The sequence below is a fragment of the Athalia rosae genome, chromosome 4 (genome assembly GCF_917208135.1).
Source record: "Athalia rosae chromosome 4, iyAthRosa1.1, whole genome shotgun sequence".
Classification (NCBI taxonomy): Eukaryota; Metazoa; Arthropoda; class Insecta; order Hymenoptera; family Athaliidae; genus Athalia; species Athalia rosae.
The window spans coordinates 7,042,331-7,064,480 of NC_064029.1; the positions used below are offsets into that span (position 1 = coordinate 7,042,331).

General features: G+C 40.2%; 2 protein-coding genes across 2 annotated transcripts; both read left to right on the forward strand.

Annotated features, from left to right (window-relative positions):
• The first annotated feature begins 13 nt into the window (after positions 1-13).
• On the forward strand, positions 14-3,838 carry LOC125500702. The gene is made up of 3 exons (XM_048654379.1): positions 14-2,406; positions 2,922-3,086; positions 3,183-3,838. Exons 1-3 carry the CDS (start codon positions 2,262-2,264, stop codon positions 3,383-3,385), a joined length of 513 nt encoding a protein of 170 aa, XP_048510336.1. The 5' UTR covers positions 14-2,261; the 3' UTR covers positions 3,386-3,838.
• Positions 3,839-17,952: 14,114 nt separating this feature from the next.
• LOC105692582 lies at positions 17,953-21,628 on the forward strand. Its single transcript, XM_048654384.1, has 6 exons — positions 17,953-18,302; positions 18,518-18,667; positions 19,298-19,458; positions 19,569-19,671; positions 20,807-21,273; positions 21,369-21,628. The coding sequence occupies exons 1-6, from the start codon at positions 18,146-18,148 to the stop codon at positions 21,585-21,587; spliced, it is 1,257 nt and encodes a 418-aa protein (XP_048510341.1). The 5' UTR covers positions 17,953-18,145; the 3' UTR covers positions 21,588-21,628.
• Positions 21,629-22,150: the final 522 nt, after the last annotated feature.

Consider the following 22,150-nt stretch of genomic DNA (forward strand, 5'->3'; position numbering starts at 1 on the left):
GGGTATAAAATTATTTTTTACGGTTCGTAATTCAGTTTCAAATTCCAATAATCGAAGCAAAAAAGGCAAATCGAACAAAAATTTTCAATTATCCTGCAATCCTTCATCGTGCCATGTTCGTTGACCCAAACGCAGGTGCCTCGCAAATTGCAATAAATTAGTAACGAGTAAAATTTTCATTGTGTGTGATGCAGGGAAACATTCGTGATTGACCGTTAAAAAATTTCTCGTTTTTACGGTACCGCTCACTAATCTGATTGAATCTTTTTTGATCAGATGAACAAATCACGTCGTTGCAGTGCAGTTTGACACGTGCCAACAAAATTCGTATGACATATCATACAATGATCGGAGATTCGATCAAGTATTTGCGTATCCATTCGGTCGTCTACCGACCATAAGCCGTGCTGATTACATGAAGTTATACAAAAATTGAAAACAACGATATCAGCGATATGTGTATTCGACGCATTCGGGTTCGTGTCATTCATATTGGATGCTATATGATCCCCACAGGTCACGATAACGCTGTACGACCAATTACTTCTCAAATGACTGGCGACGTACTGTGCGATTCACTACTGGACTTTGTTTAAATTGAATAATACATCTTTTACTAATTTTCAGGACATCGATTGCGTCCGTGTATTCGAATCGCGATTCGCGCCGCGCCGCAGGTCTACGCGATTCTTGAGTAATTCCAGCGATGCGACGTAATAATTTTGTGAAACTGCGATAAATTCGATCAAACGCATGTTTTCTTTCCTTTCCCGCGTACGTGACATTCCCGTTATGCTCGTAATATGTAAATCGATATCGTCGAGGTTCCTTAGTGTAAACAGTATGTTTACGAGATTAACACTAATTATTATTCCACCACTTTGATAAGTCTTACTTGAGCGAACTTATCAATATCTCGTCGCTATACTATATTAATTATAAGCTCCCAGTGGGGTATTTCAAACAAAAATATTTCATTTCGCATTCTACACGCGCGTGATTCATTACGGAGATTACAAACATGATAAAATTTAGGAATCACCCTGAACCGGCGAATAATAATTTCGAGAGGCTCTTCACCTCGGCTGTGCGTGCACCAAAACACGTTCACTTATTTGTCACTGCTCGTCACAGCGGCGATAACGATTTTAATTAGAAAAAAAAAACTCCTAATTATTATCTCCCGAGAATAACAGAATCTTAAAAATAGTTTGTGCTGTATCTATTATGGAATCGAACCGGTCAAATCCTCCTTACCTACCCCCGGTCCGGTAGGGGTTGATAAAAACTTCAAACCTGTGGAAAAAGAAATTTCAATTTCGATTGTGATAATATCTTACCGATTCAATTCTGGGATGAGTCAATACGTCCCGCGAATCCAGCTAAGAATTTGGGAAGATTATTCAATACCGTAGAGCGAGTGAGTCGAAATTATATAATTGTAAGACACAAACAACTTCCCGTATAATCAATTTTAATTTCAATTTTAAAAATAGAGCAATTTAACGGCAAAACTTATTTACTACATTCAGATTCAGAGCATACGAAATGACATCGCAGTACTCGTTATATAGTATCTGGTCCTGAAGATAACAGATTTATTGACTTGACTTTCCGTGAACTCCACTGTACGAGTGGTCCAAAAACGAGTTCGACTTTGCTTTTAAATCATAAAGATAAAGAGAGACGTGCGTTGCTGTGACTATTGAAGTTGCTACTAAGTATCCCGCGATCCCAGCTAAATTCAAAAAAAGAAATCCAATATAATATCGATTACGTGTGCTTCGTGCGCTGTAATTACGCGCATTTTATTTATCGATTGCTCCTCGGATTTATATCTCATTTTTTTGCAACAAACTCCCCTGCACTGCAAAAGCTCACTGTCAGTATCGACGTCATGACATATTTTTTTTTTCGAATACTCTCCGATATTTTTGCATTTGAGTATTTTATTTTATTTTTCTAAGTTTTTTATGTTGCAAAAATTCCGCGCTTCTCGTAAATCGATAACGACGGACTGTTGATCCATCGACGTCACGGTCGTATTTCTCCCTCTCCATTTGGATCGCACTTCGGCAAACTTATATAAATCGGTTAGCAACGGCTTGAAAAGCTTCAGTTTGTTTTGTAAAAGCTTCTACAGAGCCAAGGAACCGAGAGTGATAATTTTGCACAGTATTCAATACAGTGACTGTGGAATAAAGAAGATCGTCGTCTGCTTTCATTAAATTTTCATTAACAATACTTTTATCAGCCGGTCGATGCCACGATCGACGCAAGACAAGACATCATTCTGTATGAGTTTAAAAACGATCAAAAAACTAGCCAAAGAATCTGAAAAGATTAAGACTGAAAATATAACAAAAGAAAACAAGATCGCAGAACTGCTTTTCGATTACTGTAACGGTTAGTATAATAATGTTATAGTCAATGTTAATTCATGCGGGGTTCTTGTCCTCTTCCGTTGTTCACTCGAGTTATATACCAATGGCGGAAAATCGAGCACGCTTTCTCGTCGTGAAAAATATTCGCAGACAACGCTCGCAGCGATAGGCCGTTCGAGATAAATCGAGAGAATTATTTCATGTAAATTTGGAAACGTTATATGTTATTGACATTAAATAAGTAGAGTTGATCGATAGGTCGAGTCGCTCGTGGGGAAGACATGCGGTTGCCTTTCGACCTTCTCGTGGGGTCCGGGTCATCCTGATAAATGATTATTACGAACGGCACGCTGCTATCTTTTATATGTACTTATTCATTCGGAGCCTAACATGTTCAGTTTCTGTTGAGTTGAACGAATATTTTTCGTTCCCCTTTCCTTGGGTCTGAATTGAACGAGGATGAGGGATGATATGTGAAATAGGGTTGAAAAAACTGTATTTCATTCGTCATTTAAAATTGTACTTATAATGTTTCAGATTGCAAGACAATGGCAGCTGTACCACAAGGAGTATTCGCCGTGCGAAAAGTGCGGGAAAATCAGAATCGTACCTATCTCATCGCGGAAATGGAGGCCAGAAATGGTGGAAGTTCGAAAAAGGGACATCAGCATTTTTACAACGGCAATAAGCCGATCATGCAAAGTGAGTTTGACGGAAATGTTTTCCCCATTTTTTTTTTTATCCTCAAACTGTTCGCTAGCTAAATTTATTCACACGGGAATTCGTTTTCTCTTTTAGATACGGAGCTTACGCCGCTGAAGTACAACAGCAAGTTGATGAACAGCATCTGGGGACTGTATAATCGATATTCCGTGCATAATTTCAAAAAAAATACCGACTCGAAGGACAGCGGCCTTGTGGCGGGATGGGGAGCATTATTTGCCCCTTCAGCTTCCCAGATTTCCGCCACGGCCGCGCATCTGACAAGCCGCGTGTCCTAATGCCCTAGGACTTCATTACAATTCAGTAGATGTACAGTTAGATTTGGCTCATTGTTAAATTTGCACAGGATTGATGAAAGTCGCGACCTTGGATAGCTACTGAGTTTTACAGTTCTGTATGTAGAAATTTATGAGATGAATATCTGCGCGCGTAAATACTTTGAAGATTTGACGTAAGATCAGAGGTACGATCGTAATCGAGCCTGTGCATTTTGCAACCCATAGTTATATTTCATTAGATTTTTAGAGGGGCTTTGAGTAGAATTTCATTTTCCTGCAGTGCGTGAACAAACAATGTATTTTGAGATTATACCAAATGTGATGATTATTATCCTTATTGAATTAATATATGTACTCCGATATGACACGAAAGATTGTATTCGAAAACACGATAAGAATTAGATGTATGTATTTATTACAAGTTTTTGTACAAAATAAATAAGGAAAATCAAATTTGCGACTGTCTCAATTTCTCGATTTCTCCCCCCTGGACCTGATCCCGCGATCATCGTCAGAGAGTCTTTCCGCACAGTCGGGGTAACTGTTATGTGAAATTAAAAGGAATGAGGTCACAAACATCATTGAGAGATTATTCGTCATGAACGCCTTGTCAGACTGCGTGAAACTCTTATCCTTCGATATTGGTTGAAAACTTTGACGTATCCCATTGACGATTCTGGAACAAAATCTTGTAAAACGAAATCGAGGCGAATCAGGAACTGGAGGCTTTTGGATTTTCATAATTTCTTAGTCAAAGAAGAAGTGTTGTTGAAATCGATTGCACTGAACTTTTCTAACGTATTTCAATCTAAGAAACACGGATCCGCCAAGTGAACAAAGCTGAGCATGAAACAAATCACGGAGTTTCGATTATTCGGTAGCTCTGATTTGGTATTTTCATGCTTTCTCATTTGTCTTCTATTTCTACTTTGCAGATAAAAGATATAGAGCCTGTGAAGCAAGTCGTTCCACAACATAAAAAAACAGGAATCTCTATGGTACATTGGCGTTATGAGTTGTTATGTGAGGTGAACAAATAATTATGCGTGCGTGAATTACATGTATAGATTTTTACTTTTATGGATGAGTATGATTATGATGATAACTAAGTGTAGATTAATTGAAACATAGAAGTATTGTCAAAGATATAATGAAGCACCATTTATGAAAATGTACAGCATTGTATGATCAAATGAGAATGAAATTCATAATGTATGACCATGGATTATTTTATCAATAAAAATTACTATAGCATAAAAAGCTGATTGTAGAATGATAATTAATTATATCCTTGCACCTATCGATCAATTGCGTAGCGTATCATACTGTGTCAGGACCAGGAGCGATGATATGTAGCCCTCGAATACTGGCACTGAAGATGCAGAGGCAGACGTGGACTGAAAATCAATTTTAATATCGGGAGAACAAAAAAACCGAGAAGGTATTCCTAGACCTGGTGCCTTGTTCTATGCATGCCTGCAATCCTGTGTATTCAATCCTAGTATGATAGACAGAGCAAGCAACCGTTTGTTTGCAACACTCAGCATATGCATGCCTGTGCATTCAATCATTCATTCATGCATTCACTCAATCGAGAGGCGATAATGTAGATCTCTAGAATACCGGCCCTGGAAATTGAAAGTTTGCCGAAAAGTAGGTATTTGTATCAGGAGAACAGGAAACCCGAGGAGGTGTTCCGAGTCCGGGTGCCTCATCATGTGCATGCATTCAATCATGTATATTCATTCGTAGTATGATAGTTAGAGCGACTGGTTCCTAGCAGGACTAATTATATGCGTTCCTGTTTATTCTACCATTCAATAATTCTTCGATATAAGTAGGAATAATTAATGACAAGCGCTAGAACGTGGGTCTTAGAAAATAAAAAAGTCCGGCCAAAAATTCATTTTTCTATCAGAAGAACAAAAAAACCGAGAGGGTATTTCCAGACCTGGTGCCTCGTTCTATGCATGCCTGCAATCCTGTGTATTCAACCCTAGTATGATAGACAGAGCAAGCAACCGTTTGTTTGCAACACTCAGCATATGCATGCCTGTGCATTCAATCATTCATTCATGCATTTACTTAATCGAGAGGCGATAATGTAGATCTCTAGAATACCGGCCCTGGAAATTGAAAGTTTGCCGAAAAGTAGGTATTTGTATCAGGAGAACAGGAAACCCGAGGAGGTGTTCCGAGTCCGGGTGCCTCATCATGTGCATGCATTCAATCATGTATATTCATTCGTAGTATGATAGTTAGAGCGACTGGTTCCTAGCAGGACTAGTTATATGCGTTCCTGTTTATTCTACCATTCAATAATTCTTCGATACAAGAAGGAATAAATAATTACAAGCGCTAGAACGTGGGTCTTAGAAAATAAAAAAGTCCGGCCAAAAATTCTTTTTTCTATCAGAAGAACAAAAAAACCGAGAAGGTATTCCCAGACCTGGTGCCTCGTTCTATGCATGCCTGCAATCCTGTGTATTCAATCCTAGTATGATAGACAGAGCAAGCAACCGTTTGTTTGCAACACTCAGCATATGCATGCCTGTGCATTCAATCATTCATTCATGCATTCACTCAATCGAGAGGCGATAATGTAGATCTCTAGAATACCGGCCCTGGAAATTGAAAGTTTGCCGAAAAGTAGGTATTTGTATCAGGAGAACAGGAAACCCGAGGAGGTGTTCCGAGTCCGGGTGCCTCATCATGTGCATGCATTCAATCATGTATATTCATTCGTAGTATGATAGTTAGAGCGACTGGTTCCTAGCAGGACTAATTATATGCGTTCCTGTTTATTCTACCATTCAATAATTCTTCGATACAAGAAGGAATAATTAATTACAAGCGCTAGAACGTAGGTCTTAGAAAATAAAAAAGTCTGGCCAAAAATTCATTTTTCTGTCAGAAGCACAAAAAAACCGAGAAGGTATTCCCAGACCTGGTGCCTCGTTCTATGCATGCCTGCAATCCTGTGTATTCAATCCTAGTATGATAGACAGAGCAAGCAACCGTTTGTTTGCAACACTCAGCATATGCATGCCTGTGCATTCAATCATTCATTCATGCATTCACTCAATCGAGAGGCGATAATGTAGATCTCTAGAATACCGGCCCTGGAAATTAAAAGTTTGCCGAAAAGTAGGTATTTGTATCAGGAGAACAGGAAACCCGAGGAGGTGTTCCAAGTCCGGGTGCCCCATCATGTGCATGCATTCAATCATGTATATTCATTCGTAGTATGATAGTTAGAGCGACTGGTTCCTAGCAGGACTAATTATATGCGTTCCTGTTTATTCTACCATTCAATAATTCTTCGATACAAGAAGGAATAATTAATTACAAGCGCTAGAACGTAGGTCTTAGAAAATCAAAAAGTCCGGCCAAAGATTCATTTTTCTATCAGAAGAACAAAAAAACCGAGAGGGTATTTCCAGACCTGGTGCCTCGTTCTATGCATGCCTGCAATCCTGTGTATTCAACCCTAGTATGATAGACAGAGCAAGCAACCGTTTGTTTGCAACACTCAGCATATGCATGCCTGTGCATTCAATCATTCATTCATGCATTCACTCAATCGAGAGGCGATAATGTAGATCTCTAGAATACCGGCCCTGGAAATTGAAAGTTTGCCGAAAAGTAGGTATTTGTATCAGGAGAACAGGAAACCCGAGGAGGTGTTCCGAGTCCGGGTGCCTCATCATGTGCATGCATTCAATCATGTATATTCATTCGTAGTATGATAGTTAGAGCGACTGGTACCTAGCAGGACTAATTATATGCGTTCCTATTTATTCTACCATTCAATAATTCTTCGATACAAAAAGGAATAATTAATTACAAGCGCTAGAACGTAGGTCTTAGAAAATAAAAAAGTCTGGCCAAAAATTCATTTTTCTGTCAAAAGCACAAAAAAACCGAGAAGGTATTCCCAGACCTGGTGCCTCGTTCTATGCATGCTTGCAATCCTGTGTATTCAACCCTAGTATGATAGACAGAGCAAGCAACCGTTTGTTTGCAACACTCAGCATATGCATGCCTGTGCATTCAATCATTCATTCATGCATTCACTTAATCGAGAGGCGATAATGTAGATCTCTAGAATACCGGCCCTGGAAATTGAAAGTTTGCCGAAAAGTAGGTATTTGTATCAGGAGAACAGGAAACCCGAGGAGGTGTTTCGAGTCCGGGTGCCTCATCATGTGCATGCATTCAATCATGTATATTCATTCGTAGTATGATAGTTAGAGCGACTGGTTCCTAGCAGGACTAGTTATATGCGTTCCTGTTTATTCTACCATTCAATAATTCTTCGATACAAGAAGGAATAAATAATTACAAGCGCTAGAACGTGGGTCTTAGAAAATAAAAAAGTCCGGCCAAAAATTCTTTTTTCTATCAGAAGAACAAAAAAACCGAGAAGGTATTCCCAGACCTGGTGCCTCGTTCTATGCATGCCTGCAATCCTGTGTATTCAATCCTAGTATGATAGACAGAGCAAGCAACCGTTTGTTTGCAACACTCAGCATATGCATGCCTGTGCATTCAATCATTCATTCATGCATTCACTCAATCGAGAGGCGATAATGTAGATCTCTAGAATACCGGCCCTGGAAATTGAAAGTTTGCCGAAAAGTAGGTATTTGTATCAGGAGAACAGGAAACCCGAGGAGGTGTTCCGAGTCCGGGTGCCTCATCATGTGCATGCATTCAATCATGTATATTCATTCGTAGTATGATAGTTAGAGCGACTGGTTCCTAGCAGGACTAATTATATGCGTTCCTGTTTATTCTACCATTCAATAATTCTTCGATACAAGAAGGAATAATTAATTACAAGCGCTAGAACGTAGGTCTTAGAAAATAAAAAAGTCTGGCCAAAAATTCATTTTTCTGTCAGAAGCACAAAAAAACCGAGAAGGTATTCCCAGACCTGGTGCCTCGTTCTATGCATGCCTGCAATCCTGTGTATTCAATCCTAGTATGATAGACAGAGCAAGCAACCGTTTGTTTGCAACACTCAGCATATGCATGCCTGTGCATTCAATCATTCATTCATGCATTCACTCAATCGAGAGGCGATAATGTAGATCTCTAGAATACCGGCCCTGGAAATTGAAAGTTTGCCGAAAAGTAGGTATTTGTATCAGGAGAACAGGAAACCCGAGGAGGTGTTCCAAGTCCGGGTGCCCCATCATGTGCATGCATTCAATCATGTATATTCATTCGTAGTATGATAGTTAGAGCGACTGGTTCCTAGCAGGACTAATTATATGCGTTCCTGTTTATTCTACCATTCAATAATTCTTCGATACAAGAAGGAATAATTAATTACAAGCGCTAGAACGTAGGTCTTAGAAAATCAAAAAGTCCGGCCAAAGATTCATTTTTCTATCAGAAGAACAAAAAAACCGAGAGGGTATTTCCAGACCTGGTGCCTCGTTCTATGCATGCCTGCAATCCTGTGTATTCAACCCTAGTATGATAGACAGAGCAAGCAACCGTTTGTTTGCAACACTCAGCATATGCATGCCTGTGCATTCAATCATTCATTCATGCATTCACTCAATCGAGAGGCGATAATGTAGATCTCTAGAATACCGGCCCTGGAAATTGAAAGTTTGCCGAAAAGTAGGTATTTGTATCAGGAGAACAGGAAACCCGAGGAGGTGTTCCGAGTCCGGGTGCCTCATCATGTGCATGCATTCAATCATGTATATTCATTCGTAGTATGATAGTTAGAGCGACTGGTTCCTAGCAGGACTAATTATATGCGTTCCTATTTATTCTACCATTCAATAATTCTTCGATACAAGAAGGAATAATTAATTACAAGCGCTAGAACGTAGGTCTTAGAAAATAAAAAAGTCTGGCCAAAAATTCATTTTTCTGTCAAAAGCACAAAAAAACCGAGAAGGTATTCCCAGACCTGGTGCCTCGTTCTATGCATGCTTGCAATCCTGTGTATTCAACCCTAGTATGATAGACAGAGCAAGCAACCGTTTGTTTGCAACACTCAGCATATGCATGCCTGTGCATTCAATCATTCATTCATGCATTCACTTAATCGAGAGGCGATAATGTAGATCTCTAGAATACCGGCCCTGGAAATTGAAAGTTTGCCGAAAAGTAGGTATTTGTATCAGGAGAACAGGAAACCCGAGGAGGTGTTTCGAGTCCGGGTGCCTCATCATGTGCATGCATTCAATCATGTATATTTATTCGTAGTATGATAGTTAGAGCGACTGGTTCCTAGCAGGACTAATTATATGCGTTCCTGTTTATTCTACCATTCAATAATTCTTCGATACAAGAAGGAATAGTTAATTACAAGCGCTAGAACGTAGGTCTTAGAAAATAAAAAAGTCTGGCCAAAAATTCATTTCTCTGTCAGAAGCACAAAAAAACCGAGAAGGTATTCCCAGACCTGGTGCCTCGTTCTATGCATGCCTGCAATCCTGTGTATTCAATCCTAGTATGATAGACAGAGCAAGCAACCGTTTGTTTGCAACACTCAGCATATGCATGCCTGTGCATTCAATCATTCATTCATGCATTCACTCAATCGAGAGGCGATAATGTAGATCTCTAGAATACCGGCCCTGGAAATTGAAAGTTTGCCGAAAAGTAGGTATTTGTATCAGGAGAACAGGAAACCCGAGGAGGTGTTCCAAGTCCGGGTGCCCCATCATGTGCATGCATTCAATCATGTATATTCATTCGTAGTATGATAGTTAGAGCGACTGCTTCCTAGCAGGACTAATTATATGCGTTCCTGTTTATTCTACCATTCAATAATTCTTCGATACAAGAAGGAATAATTAATTACAAGCGCTAGAACGTGGGTCTTAGAAAATAAAAAAGTCCGGCCAAAAATTCTTTTTTCTATCAGAAGAACAAAAAAACCGAGGGGGTATTCCTAGACCTGGTGCCTCGTTCTATGCATGCCTGCAATCCTGTGTATTTAATCCTAGTATAATAGACAGAGCAAGCAACCGTTCGTTTGCAACACTCAGCATATGCATGCCTGTGCATTCAATCATTCATTCATGCATTCACTCAATCGAGAGGCGATAATGTAGATCTCTAGAATACCGGCCCTGGAAATTGAAAGTTTGCCGAAAAGTAGGTATTTGTATCAGGAGAACAGGAAACCCGAGGAGGTGTTCCGAGTCCGGGTGCCTCATCATGTGCATGCATTCAATCATGTATATTCATTCGTAGTATGATAGTTAGAGCGACTGGTTCCTAGCAGGACTAGTTATATGCGTTCCTGTTTATTCTACCATTCAATAATTCTTCGATACAAGAAGGAATAAATAATTACAAGCGCTAGAACGTGGGTCTTAGAAAATAAAAAAGTCCGGCCAAAAATTCTTTTTTCTATCAGAAGAACAAAAAAACCGAGAAGGTATTCCCAGACCTGGTGCCTCGTTCTATGCATGCCTGCAATCCTGTGTATTCAATCCTAGTATGATAGACAGAGCAAGCAACCGTTTGTTTGCAACACTCAGCATATGCATGCCTGTGCATTCAATCATTCATTTATGCATTCACTCAATCGAGAGGCGATAATGTAGATCTCTAGAATACCGGCCCTGGAAATTGAAAGTTTGCCGAAAAGTAGGTATTTGTATCAGGAGAACAGGAAACCCGAGGAGGTGTTCCGAGTCCGGGTGCCTCATCATGTGCATGCATTCAATCATGTATATTTATTCGTAGTATGATAGTTAGAGCGACTGGTTCCTAGCAGGACTAATTATATGCGTTTCTGTTTATTCTACCATTCAATAATTCTTCGATACAAGAAGAAATAGTTAATTACAAGCGCTAGAACGTAGGTCTTAGAGAATAAAGAAGTCCGGCCGAAAATTAATTTTTCTATCAGAAGAACAAAAAAACCGAGAGGGTATTCCTAGACCTGGTGCCTCGTTCTATGCATGCCTGCAATCCTGTGTATTCAATCCTAGTATGATAGACAGAGCAAGCAACCGTTTGTTTGCAACACTCAGCATATGCATGCCTGTGCATTCAATCATTCATTCATGCATTCACTCAATCGAGAGGCGATAATGTAGATCTCTAGAATACCGGCCCTGGAAATTGAAAGTTTGCCGAAAAGTAGGTATTTGTATCAGGAGAACAGGAAACCCGAGGAGGTGTTCCGAGTCCGGGTGCCTCATCATGTGCATGCATTCAATCATGTATATTCATTCGTAGTATGATAGTTAGAGCGACTGGTTCCTAGCAGGACTAATTATATGCGTTCCTGTTTATTCTACCATTCAATAATTCTTCGATACAAGAAGGAATAATCAATTACAAGCGCTAGAACGTAGGTCTTAGAAAATAAAAAAGTCCGGCCAAAAATTAATTTTTCTATTAGAAGAACAAAAAAACCGAGAGGGTATTCCTAGACCTGGTGCCTCGTTCTATGCATGCCTGCAATCCTGTGTATTCAATCCCAGTATGATAGACAGAGCAAGCAACCGTTTGTTTGCAACACTCAGCATATGCATGCCTGTGCATTCAATCATTCATTCATGCATTCACTCAATCGAGAGGCGATAATGTAGATCTCTAGAATACCGGCCCTGGAAATTGAAAGTTTGCCGAAAAGTAGGTATTTGTATCAGGAGAACAGGAAACCCGAGGAGGTGTTCCGAGTCCGGGTGCCTCATCATGTGCATGCATTCAATCATGTATATTTATTCGTAGTATGATAGTTAGAGCGACTGGTTCCTAGCAGGACTAATTATATGCGTTCCTGTTTATTCTACCATTCAATAATTCTTCGATACAAGAAGGAATAGTTAATTACAAGCGCTAGAACGTAGGTCTTAGGAAATAAAAAAGTCTGGCCAAAAATTCATTTCTCTGTCAGAAGCACAAAAAAACCGAGAAGGTATTCCCAGACCTGGTGCCTCGTTCTATGCATGCCTGCAATCCTGTGTATTCAATCCTAGTATGATAGACAGAGCAAGCAACCGTTTGTTTGCAACACTCAGCATATGCATGCCTGTGCATTCAATCATTCATTCATGCATTCACTCAATCGAGAGGCGATAATGTAGATCTCTAGAATACCGGCCCTGGAAATTGAAAGTTTGCCGAAAAGTAGGTATTTGTATCAGGAGAACAGGAAACCCGAGGAGGTGTTCCAAGTCCGGGTGCCCCATCATGTGCATGCATTCAATCATGTATATTCATTCGTAGTATGATAGTTAGAGCGACTGCTTCCTAGCAGGACTAATTATATGCGTTCCTGTTTATTCTACCATTCAATAATTCTTCGATACAAGAAGGAATAATTAATTACAAGCGCTAGAACGTGGGTCTTAGAAAATAAAAAAGTCCGGCCAAAAATTCTTTTTTCTATCAGAAGAACAAAAAAACCGAGGGGGTATTCCTAGACCTGGTGCCTCGTTCTATGCATGCCTGCAATCCTGTGTATTTAATCCTAGTATAATAGACAGAGCAAGCAACCGTTCGTTTGCAACACTCAGCATATGCATGCCTGTGCATTCAATCATTCATTCATGCATTCACTCAATCGAGAGGCGATAATGTAGATCTCTAGAATACCGGCCCTGGAAATTGAAAGTTTGCCGAAAAGTAGGTATTTGTATCAGGAGAACAGGAAACCCGAGGAGGTGTTCCGAGTCTGGGTGCCTCATCATGTGCATGCATTCAATCATGTATATTCATTCGTAGTATGATAGTTAGAGCGACTGGTTCCTAGCAGGACTAGTTATATGCGTTCCTGTTTATTCTACCATTCAATAATTCTTCGATACAAGAAGGAATAAATAATTACAAGCGCTAGAACGTGGGTCTTAGAAAATAAAAAAGTCCGGCCAAAAATTCTTTTTTCTATCAGAAGAACAAAAAAACCGAGAAGGTATTCCCAGACCTGGTGCCTCGTTCTATGCATGCCTGCAATCCTGTGTATTCAATCCTAGTATGATAGACAGAGCAAGCAACCGTTTGTTTGCAACACTCAGCATATGCATGCCTGTGCATTCAATCATTCATTCATGCATTCACTCAATCGAGAGGCGATAATGTAGATCTCTAGAATACCGGCCCTGGAAATTGAAAGTTTGCCGAAAAGTAGGTATTTGTATCAGGAGAACAGGAAACCCGAGGAGGTGTTCCGAGTCCGGGTGCCTCATCATGTGCATGCATTCAATCATGTATATTTATTCGTAGTATGATAGTTAGAGCGACTGGTTCCTAGCAGGACTAATTATATGCGTTTCTGTTTATTCTACCATTCAATAATTCTTCGATACAAGAAGAAATAGTTAATTACAAGCGCTAGAACGTAGGTCTCAGAGAATAAAGAAGTCCGGCCGAAAATTAATTTTTCTATCAGAAGAACAAAAAAACCGAGAGGGTATTCCTAGACCTGGTGCCTCGTTCTATGCATGCCTGCAATCCTGTGTATTCAATCCTAGTATGATAGACAGAGCAAGCAACCGTTTGTTTGCAACACTCAGCATATGCATGCCTGTGCATTCAATCATTCATTCATGCATTCACTCAATCGAGAGGCGATAATGTAGATCTCTAGAATACCGGCCCTAGAAATTGAAAGTTTGCCGAAAAGTAGGTATTTGTATCAGGAGAACAGGAAACCCGAGGAGGTGTTCCGAGTCCGGGTGCCTCATCATGTGCATGCATTCAATCATGTATATTCATTCGTAGTATGATAGTTAGAGCGACTGGTTCCTAGCAGGACTAATTATATGCGTTCCTGTTTATTCTACCATTCAATAATCCTTCGATACAAGAAGGAATAATTAATTACAAGCGCTAGAACGTAGGTCTTAGAAAATAAAAAAGTCCGGCTAAAAATTAATTTTTCTATCAGAAGAACAAAAAAACCGAGAGGGTATTCCTAGACCTGGTGCCTCGTTCTATGCATGCCTGCAATCCTGTGTATTCAATCCCAGTATGATAGACAGAGCAAGCAACCGTTTGTTTGCAACACTCAGCATATGCATGCCTGTGCATTCAATCATTCATTCATGCATTCACTCAATCGAGAGGCGATAATGTAGATCTCTAGAATACCGGCCCTGGAAATTGAAAGTTTGCCGAAAAGTAGGTATTTGTATCAGGAGAACAGGAAACCCGAGGAGGTGTTCCGAGTCCGGGTGCCTCATCATGTGCATGCATTCAATCATGTATATTCATTCGTAGTATGATAGTTAGAGCGACTGGTTCCTAGCAGGACTAATTATATGCGTTCCTGTTTATTCTACCATTCAATAATTCTTCGATACAAGAAGGAATAATTAATTACAAGCGCTAGAACGTAGGTCTTAGAAAATAAAAAAGTCCGGCTAAAAATTAATTTTTCTATTAGAAGAACAAAAAAACCGAGAGGGTATTCCTAGACCTGGTGCCTCGTTCTATGCATGCCTGCAATCCTGTGTATTCAATCCCAGTATGATAGACAGAGCAAGCAACCGTTTGTTTGCAACACTCAGCATATGCATGCCTGTGCATTCAATCATTCATTCATGCATTCACTCAATCGAGAGGCGATAATGTAGATCTCTAGAATACCGGCCCTGGAAATTGAAAGTTTGCCGAAAAGTAGGTATTTGTATCAGGAGAACAGGAAACCCGAGGAGGTGTTCCGAGTCCGGGTGCCTCATCATGTGCATGCATTCAATCATGTATATTCATTCGTAGTATGATAGTTAGAGCGACTGGTTCCTAGCAGGACTAATTATATGCGTTCCTGTTTATTCTACCATTCAATAATTCTTCGATACAAGAAGGAATAATCAATTACAAGCGCTAGAACGTAGGTCTTAGAAAATAAAAAAGTCCGGCCAAAAATTAATTTTTCTATTAGAAGAACAAAAAAACCGAGAGGGTATTCCTAGACCTGGTGCCTCGTTCTATGCATGCCTGCAATCCTGTGTATTCAATCCCAGTATGATAGACAGAGCAAGCAACCGTTTGTTTGCAACACTCAGCATATGCATGCCTGTGCATTCAATCATTCATTCATGCATTCACTCAATCGAGAGGCGATAATGTAGATCTCTAGAATACCGGCCCTGGAAATTGAAAGTTTGCCGAAAAGTAGGTATTTGTATCAGGAGAACAGGAAACCCGAGGAGGTGTTCCGAGTCCGGGTGCCTCATCATGTGCATGCATTCAATCATGTATATTCATTCGTAGTATGATAGTTAGAGCGACTGGTTCCTAGCAGGACTAATTATATGCGTTCCTGTTTATTCTACCATTCAATAATTCTTCGATACAAGAAGGAATAATCAATTACAAGCGCTAGAACGTAGGTCTTAGAAAATAAAAAAGTCCGGCCAAAAATTAATTTTTCTATTAGAAGAACAAAAAAACCGAGAGGGTATTCCTAGACCTGGTGCCTCGTTCTATGCATGCCTGCAATCCTGTGTATTCAATCCCAGTATGATAGACAGAGCAAGCAACCGTTTGTTTGCAACACTCAGCATATGCATGCCTGTGCATTCAATCATTCATTCATGCATTCACTCAATCGAGAGGCGATAATGTAGATCTCTAGAATACCGGCCCTGGAAATTGAAAGTTTGCCGAAAAGTAGGTATTTGTATCAGGAGAACAGGAAACCCGAGGAGGTGTTCCGAGTCCGGGTGCCTCATCATGTGCATGCATTCAATCATGTATATTCATTCGTAGTATGATAGTTAGAGCGACTGGTTCCTAGCAGGACTAATTATATGCGTTCCTGTTTATTCTACCATTCAATAATTCTTCGATACAAGAAGGAATAATTAATTACAAGCGCTAGAACGTAGGTCTTAGAAAATAAAAAAGTCCGGCTAAAAATTAATTTTTCTATTAGAAGAACAAAAAAACCGAGAGGGTATTCCTAGACCTGGTGCCTCGTTCTATGCATGCCTGCAATCCTGTGTATTCAATCCCAGTATGATAGACAGAGCAAGCAACCGTTTGTTTGCAACACTCAGCATATGCATGCCTGTGCATTCAATCATTCATTCATGCATTTACTCAATCGAGAGGCGATAATGTAGATCTCTAGAATACCGGCCCTGGAAATTGAAAGTTTGCCGAAAAGTAGGTATTTGTATCAGGAGAACAGGAAACCCGAGGAGGTGTTCCGAGTCCGGGTGCCTCATCATGTGCATGCATTCAATCATGTATATTCATTCGTAGTATGATAGTTAGAGCGACTGGTTCCTAGCAGGACTAATTATATGCGTTCCTGTTTATTCTACCATTCAATAATTCTTCGATACAAGAAGGAATAAATAATTACAAGCGCTAGAACGTAGGTCTTAGAAAATAAAAAAGTTCGGCCAAAATCTATTTTTCTATCACGAGGACAGAAAACCTGAGGAGGTATCTCTAGACCTGGTGCATCTCCGTGGGCATTCTTCCAATCCTGTGTTGTTCATCGTAGTATGATAGTAAGAGCAACTGATGCTTTGCAGGACTCAGTATACGTTTGTCTGTGTATCCAATCAAGCTTTGACACCAACCGGAACTTGTCATGTAGATTTCTAGAATACCGGTCCTGAGAATGCAAACTTTGGCCTAAAATCGATTTTGGTATCAGGAGAACAGGATACCCGAGGAGGTGGTCCGAGATCTCACATGCATGTGTAGTATGATACTGCATCGCATTATCTGTATCGTTGGACTTGCCATTATAGGCTCTCCAGAATTTTCACGGCGTCGGGAGTATTCATTCGTCGCTTGTAAAGGATGCTAACGTGTGACGTTTAGAGGGGTTCAGTTATCATTAATGAAATAATTTGCTCAAGGTAGTTTCTTTTTATTGATAAATCAACGATACAAATTGAATATCAGTCGACCATTGTTTGTTATATTGATGTACTTAGATAGAGAAATGTACTTCCGAATTAATAAGTTACAAGAATATTGACAAAAGTCGTCAATGAATTGAACATTATAATTAGTTAGATTATAACATGTCTTATTGCTCCATAATGAACAACTTATCATGGTACGTTATGTCATTCGATCGATAAGTGTGATGAACAAGTTTCTAGATGCACTGCAGTCATGCAGAACTAGATGCAGTCTGGCGTTCCGAACGCGGGTAGGTGTTGCTTGCCCAATGGACATTCTGTAACAGAAGCAAAAAGAATGAAAAATCATGCACAAATTGATCAGCGATATCATTGAATCAGCTGAATTTCGTGATCAATTCACTCGACAGTTATTCATTTTTGAATTGAAATTACGTTAATAAAGTATGTAACAATCAATTTCAAAGAAACTCGCATTCCTACCCCCAAATTACAAAAATTTCAATTTCATAACATTTGATTTCGCTCAACATTTGGGCTTTTTGGCACCAACTTTTTCATGGGGTAATCCCATGTTACTCTGTTATCCAATGCGAAGTGAATATCATGTTCCCCGTCAAATTCTACACTCTGTCGCAGCGAATGATGCTGCACGAGTGTGATATGTGAATACGCGACGTCGAAGAAAAAGAGGGAGTGCAGGAGAAATGCGTGGGGGAATGTTCACCTAGTTCGCGGAGTATCTTCCGGGTTAGTGGGAGACCTTGAGAGTCGTGGAATCGTTCCGAGTGTTACAATCTGTAAAGCGAACGAAGAGTCCGACTCAAGGCTCTGCAACAGGTGAAAAAAAAATATATTTTACTGTGGTGTCGTCCCTGGATTTTCCATGATATTATACATGAAACTTCGTCGACGTTGTATTCCCCAATAAACTATGAACATCTGGTTTAAAATTTTATTTCTATCGATACTCGATAAAGAAATTAGATCATCCCTCGCCTGGCCAGCTCTTAACTTTTGGCCTCTTGCTCCCAGCCGACAACCTCACGACACATTCGATCTGTCTGACGGAGGCGGTCGCGATCCACGTGGTGAGTACATCATACCTCGTACTTCTAATGGTCACGGTCATCCAGTAGCGCGGCGGGTCGATTAACGGATAAATTTTTTTCCTCTACGTAAACGCTTTAATTCGAACATCACCGTGTACCATACACGTTCCATCGTATCAAACTGGCTCGAATGAATTTTTCCTGATCTGCTTCATTACCTTATCCCATTAACTATGAATTAATTTTTGTTTCAGTTTTAAATTTTTTCCCCGTACCCGTGGAAGAGGAATGTCTGTCGGAAGACAAGCGCAGAGTCGGAATCTGCATGAACACCTACGAATGTCGGATTCAGCAAGGAAAATCTCACGGCCCCTGCGCCCTCGGTTTTGGCGTTTGTTGCATATGTGAGTATGGGCTGAAAAGTGGACGAATTTTCACCGTGTATCGTTCAACCCGAAATCGGCAAGGCCTCGCGAGTCTTCGCTAATTTTAATTCAGAATTAGACCCACTTGAAACGGCGAGAATCAAATGTTGAAAATTAAATCTCAAACAACGGTACAGGTCAATCAAAGGCGAAAGTCACCAAACTTGTTCCGTAAATGAGTCCCGAAACGCAAGTCATCTCATACATGTATAATAACTCGTGTTATTGACCGTTGTTACAAGTGTACAGTTACCTCAGTTGTCCTGTATCTCTCGCCATCGGTTCGTTCGACTTTCCTCATTTCGTTGCTCCGCGAATTCCCGTAATTTTTTATTAGAATAATTTTTATACGAGAGATTCTTTTCGCCGGCGCAAAAATTCACAGACAATACGATGTTGATCCAAGTTCGCGGATACTTCAGCTTTGAATAGACCTGGCCCTCATTTTTGTCTTCCAAAAAGAGCGTAAGAGGAAACTCCTTCATTCGAGGATCGCGGCCTTTTAAAGTGTCATCGATTTTTATTATACTAAACACACTTCGTACGCACCGTATAAATTGCCTCTTTTGTCGAAAGCCTTTTTTCCTATCCTCTTTTTTATTGTTTCAGTTACAACGAGCTGCGGGGAAGAAGTCCAAAATAATTTGACCTACGTCACGAACCCGGGATTTCCCAACTTGGTTGATCAGTCAATGAACTGCTCGTTGACCGTGAAAAAAATCGATCCTCAAGTCAGTCAGCTACGAATAGACTTTCTACACTTCAATATCGTAAGTACAGAAAATGTTTTTTTTCCAAATAAAAGCTCTTGTGTTTCAGAAAACGTAACAAAACCTTGATATTCATTATTTCATTCGTCGAAACGCCTGAAAATCCACAGGGTCAACCGAACAGGAGAACCGGTATCTGTGACACTGACTTAATGGAAATTCGAACCGGAGTTAGGAGTCTAAATCTGTGCGGTTGGAACAGCGGGCAACACGGTTAGCATTTTTTATTACGTCACGCTTTGTGAATTTTTGAATAACGTGTACCATAGATTGCGTAACATGTAAATTTTTTTCTTTTGTCAACAACCTGACAATCGTGCGGAGTGCGTTTCATGAATGAGTCAAAAATATTCTTTCATTTTCATCTTTCAACGGCACGATATCCGAAAGAAAATATTCATCGCTACGGAATTCAGTTGAAGTTGTACGGAGTCCGGTTTCGACTCGGTCACGAAACGAACTCGAATCAAAATTCAATAATATCTCGGTAGCGGTCCGCGAGATGCATTTAGATAAAATCACAAATAATGGGAGTTTTAATAGGACCGGTTTTAATGGTTGATTTTTTCACAGTAAATAAAAAAACAAGGAATTGAAACCTCGGGATTTCCGTAGCGCTACTATGTTTTTTTTTTTTTTATTTTTTATTCACATGCAAAAAAGAGATTTATTCGCGTGAAAATCTCCGAGGAATCTTCATGCCAGGGGATATAAATAAAACTTAGTTTGCGCGGGTTGTATGCAAATTTCCCAGTGGTCTGAAGTTGAATACTAATCAGAAGTGAAATAATACACGACGTATCGGAATATCGGGTGGTGATTTTGAATTTCCGATTCAACGTTCAAATGCATATACCGGAGTTGATCAAGAATTGAAAGCATTGAAATTAGCTCGGGCTCGGATGAAAATTAATGGAGTATGTTCGCATGCAGTAAATTTACTTGTATACATTTAACAAAGGGGGGTTAAATTTAGAGTGAAACGTGTGCCGAGCTCCACCGCCGTACCCGTACTGCCATAACAGCGTTAAATTGAACTTCCGATATTTCCCTTTATTCGATATTGTTACCCGCGTATTGCGTGATGCAGTTGAAACTAGTACCCTAAAGTGCACGTTGACTAACATGCATCTCCACCCGAACCGACGGAGTTCCGGGTTGTGAAAGATTATTAGCTCGCTAATCGAATTCATCGTCGTTAATTATTGACAGCAAATCCGATAGATCCATTCAACCTCTTTCTCATCAGATATTCCGCTGATTGAATAATAGCGCCGCTAATAACGACACTTTTCATGCTGACGAATTATGCGGAAATCGATACTCACCGCAAAATTTTTCTCCGAAGTATACGTCGACGTGGACGACGGTCCGATAACTTTGGATTTCCGGCTCCCGTCATCCCTGGAATCAAAAATGTGGGAAATGCGAATAACTCAAGTCGGCTTCGAGCAAAGGGCACCGGCAGGTTGTCTGCAGTACCACGATAGTCCGAAAGGATTTTTACGTACTTTGAACTACTTGCCGAACGGACGTTACCTCGCCGACCAAGATCATCTACTTTGCGTTCGTCAGGAGCGTGGAATGTGCAGCATCGCTTACGCCCCGTGCTCACCGGAATCATTCCGCATCGGTCCCCCTCGGTTAATCAGACCCACATCAAACGCCGCAGCAGGAAGTCAATCGGCGGGAGAAGACCAACTCCAGGGCGTTCATCAAGAGGGTTCCGGGACGGGTGATCCAATATTCTACGGAACCGCACCCCGCTGCAGAGACAGGGTGCTGATCCCGTGCGATTTTGAAGAATTTATCACGGTTAGATTACTCGATTACCGTCACCGGACACCTACGTGTGTCTCTGTCCCGTTCTCGTTTGAAATAACAATTCACTTTGACCTCTGTTATTTTAGCCCGGAAATGACGGGGCGGGTATATGCGACTTGGAACACTGCGGTAACTCTCTATGCAACCCTGGGGAATTGGATGCCGATGGGAATTGCAGAGTTGAAACGTCGGCGACGCCGTTTCATATTCGTGTAGCTTTCGGTCCGGGCGAAGACAACGGATCGTCGTCAGAAGACAACGTCGGCATGTGTCTCAGCTACGAACAATTGCCTTGCGGACCTTGACTTTATATTATAATTTGTAAATACATTTATTTATTTATTTATTCATCAGCCTATTTATTTATGTACATCGTTTGCGACGAATCGATGAGGAGTGTATTCCCGAATTTTCGCTGTACAAAATCAGAAGTGACGAGATTGTACAGATTCGTTAAAATTATTTCAATATCCGAGTAAAAGCTCGAAGCCGCGTGAAGTGAATCGATAAAAAAATGAGAAAGTAGTCGTCGACATTCGTGACCCGACAGCTTTCGACGATATTTGTTTCTTATTTCAGTCTCGTATTATAACGATTTCGTCGTTGAGAAGCTTGTGATATTTTTCACAGACGCCATAGAACTTTGATAACGTTCGTTACACTGTATGTATGTACAATAATACCAACAAGTTTTCAAGGATATCAACATGCAATAAAATTGAAACACATTATAACATTTTCAAAGAGTCAAATTATTTATTTACAAACCAGCTATAGTTATATTAATAAACGCAGCACGATATGCTGACGGGCGTATAATATAATATATAATTCATTTTATTTATTATATTATTATTATTATTATATA

Coding starts and splice junctions, on each gene's coding strand:
- LOC105692582 (XM_048654384.1), top strand. CDS start 18,146: ATGAACATCTGGTTTAAAATTTTATTTCTATCGATACTCGATAAAGAA. Junction 18,303..18,517: donor AGGCGGTCGCGATCCACGTG/GTGAGTACATCA, acceptor TTTTTGTTTCAG/TTTTAAATTTTTTCCCCGTA. Junction 18,668..19,297: donor TTTTGGCGTTTGTTGCATAT/GTGAGTATGGGC, acceptor TTATTGTTTCAG/TTACAACGAGCTGCGGGGAA.
- LOC125500702 (XM_048654379.1), top strand. CDS start 2,262: ATGCCACGATCGACGCAAGACAAGACATCATTCTGTATGAGTTTAAAA. Junction 2,407..2,921: donor GCTTTTCGATTACTGTAACG/GTTAGTATAATA, acceptor ATAATGTTTCAG/ATTGCAAGACAATGGCAGCT. Junction 3,087..3,182: donor CAATAAGCCGATCATGCAAA/GTGAGTTTGACG, acceptor TTTCTCTTTTAG/ATACGGAGCTTACGCCGCTG.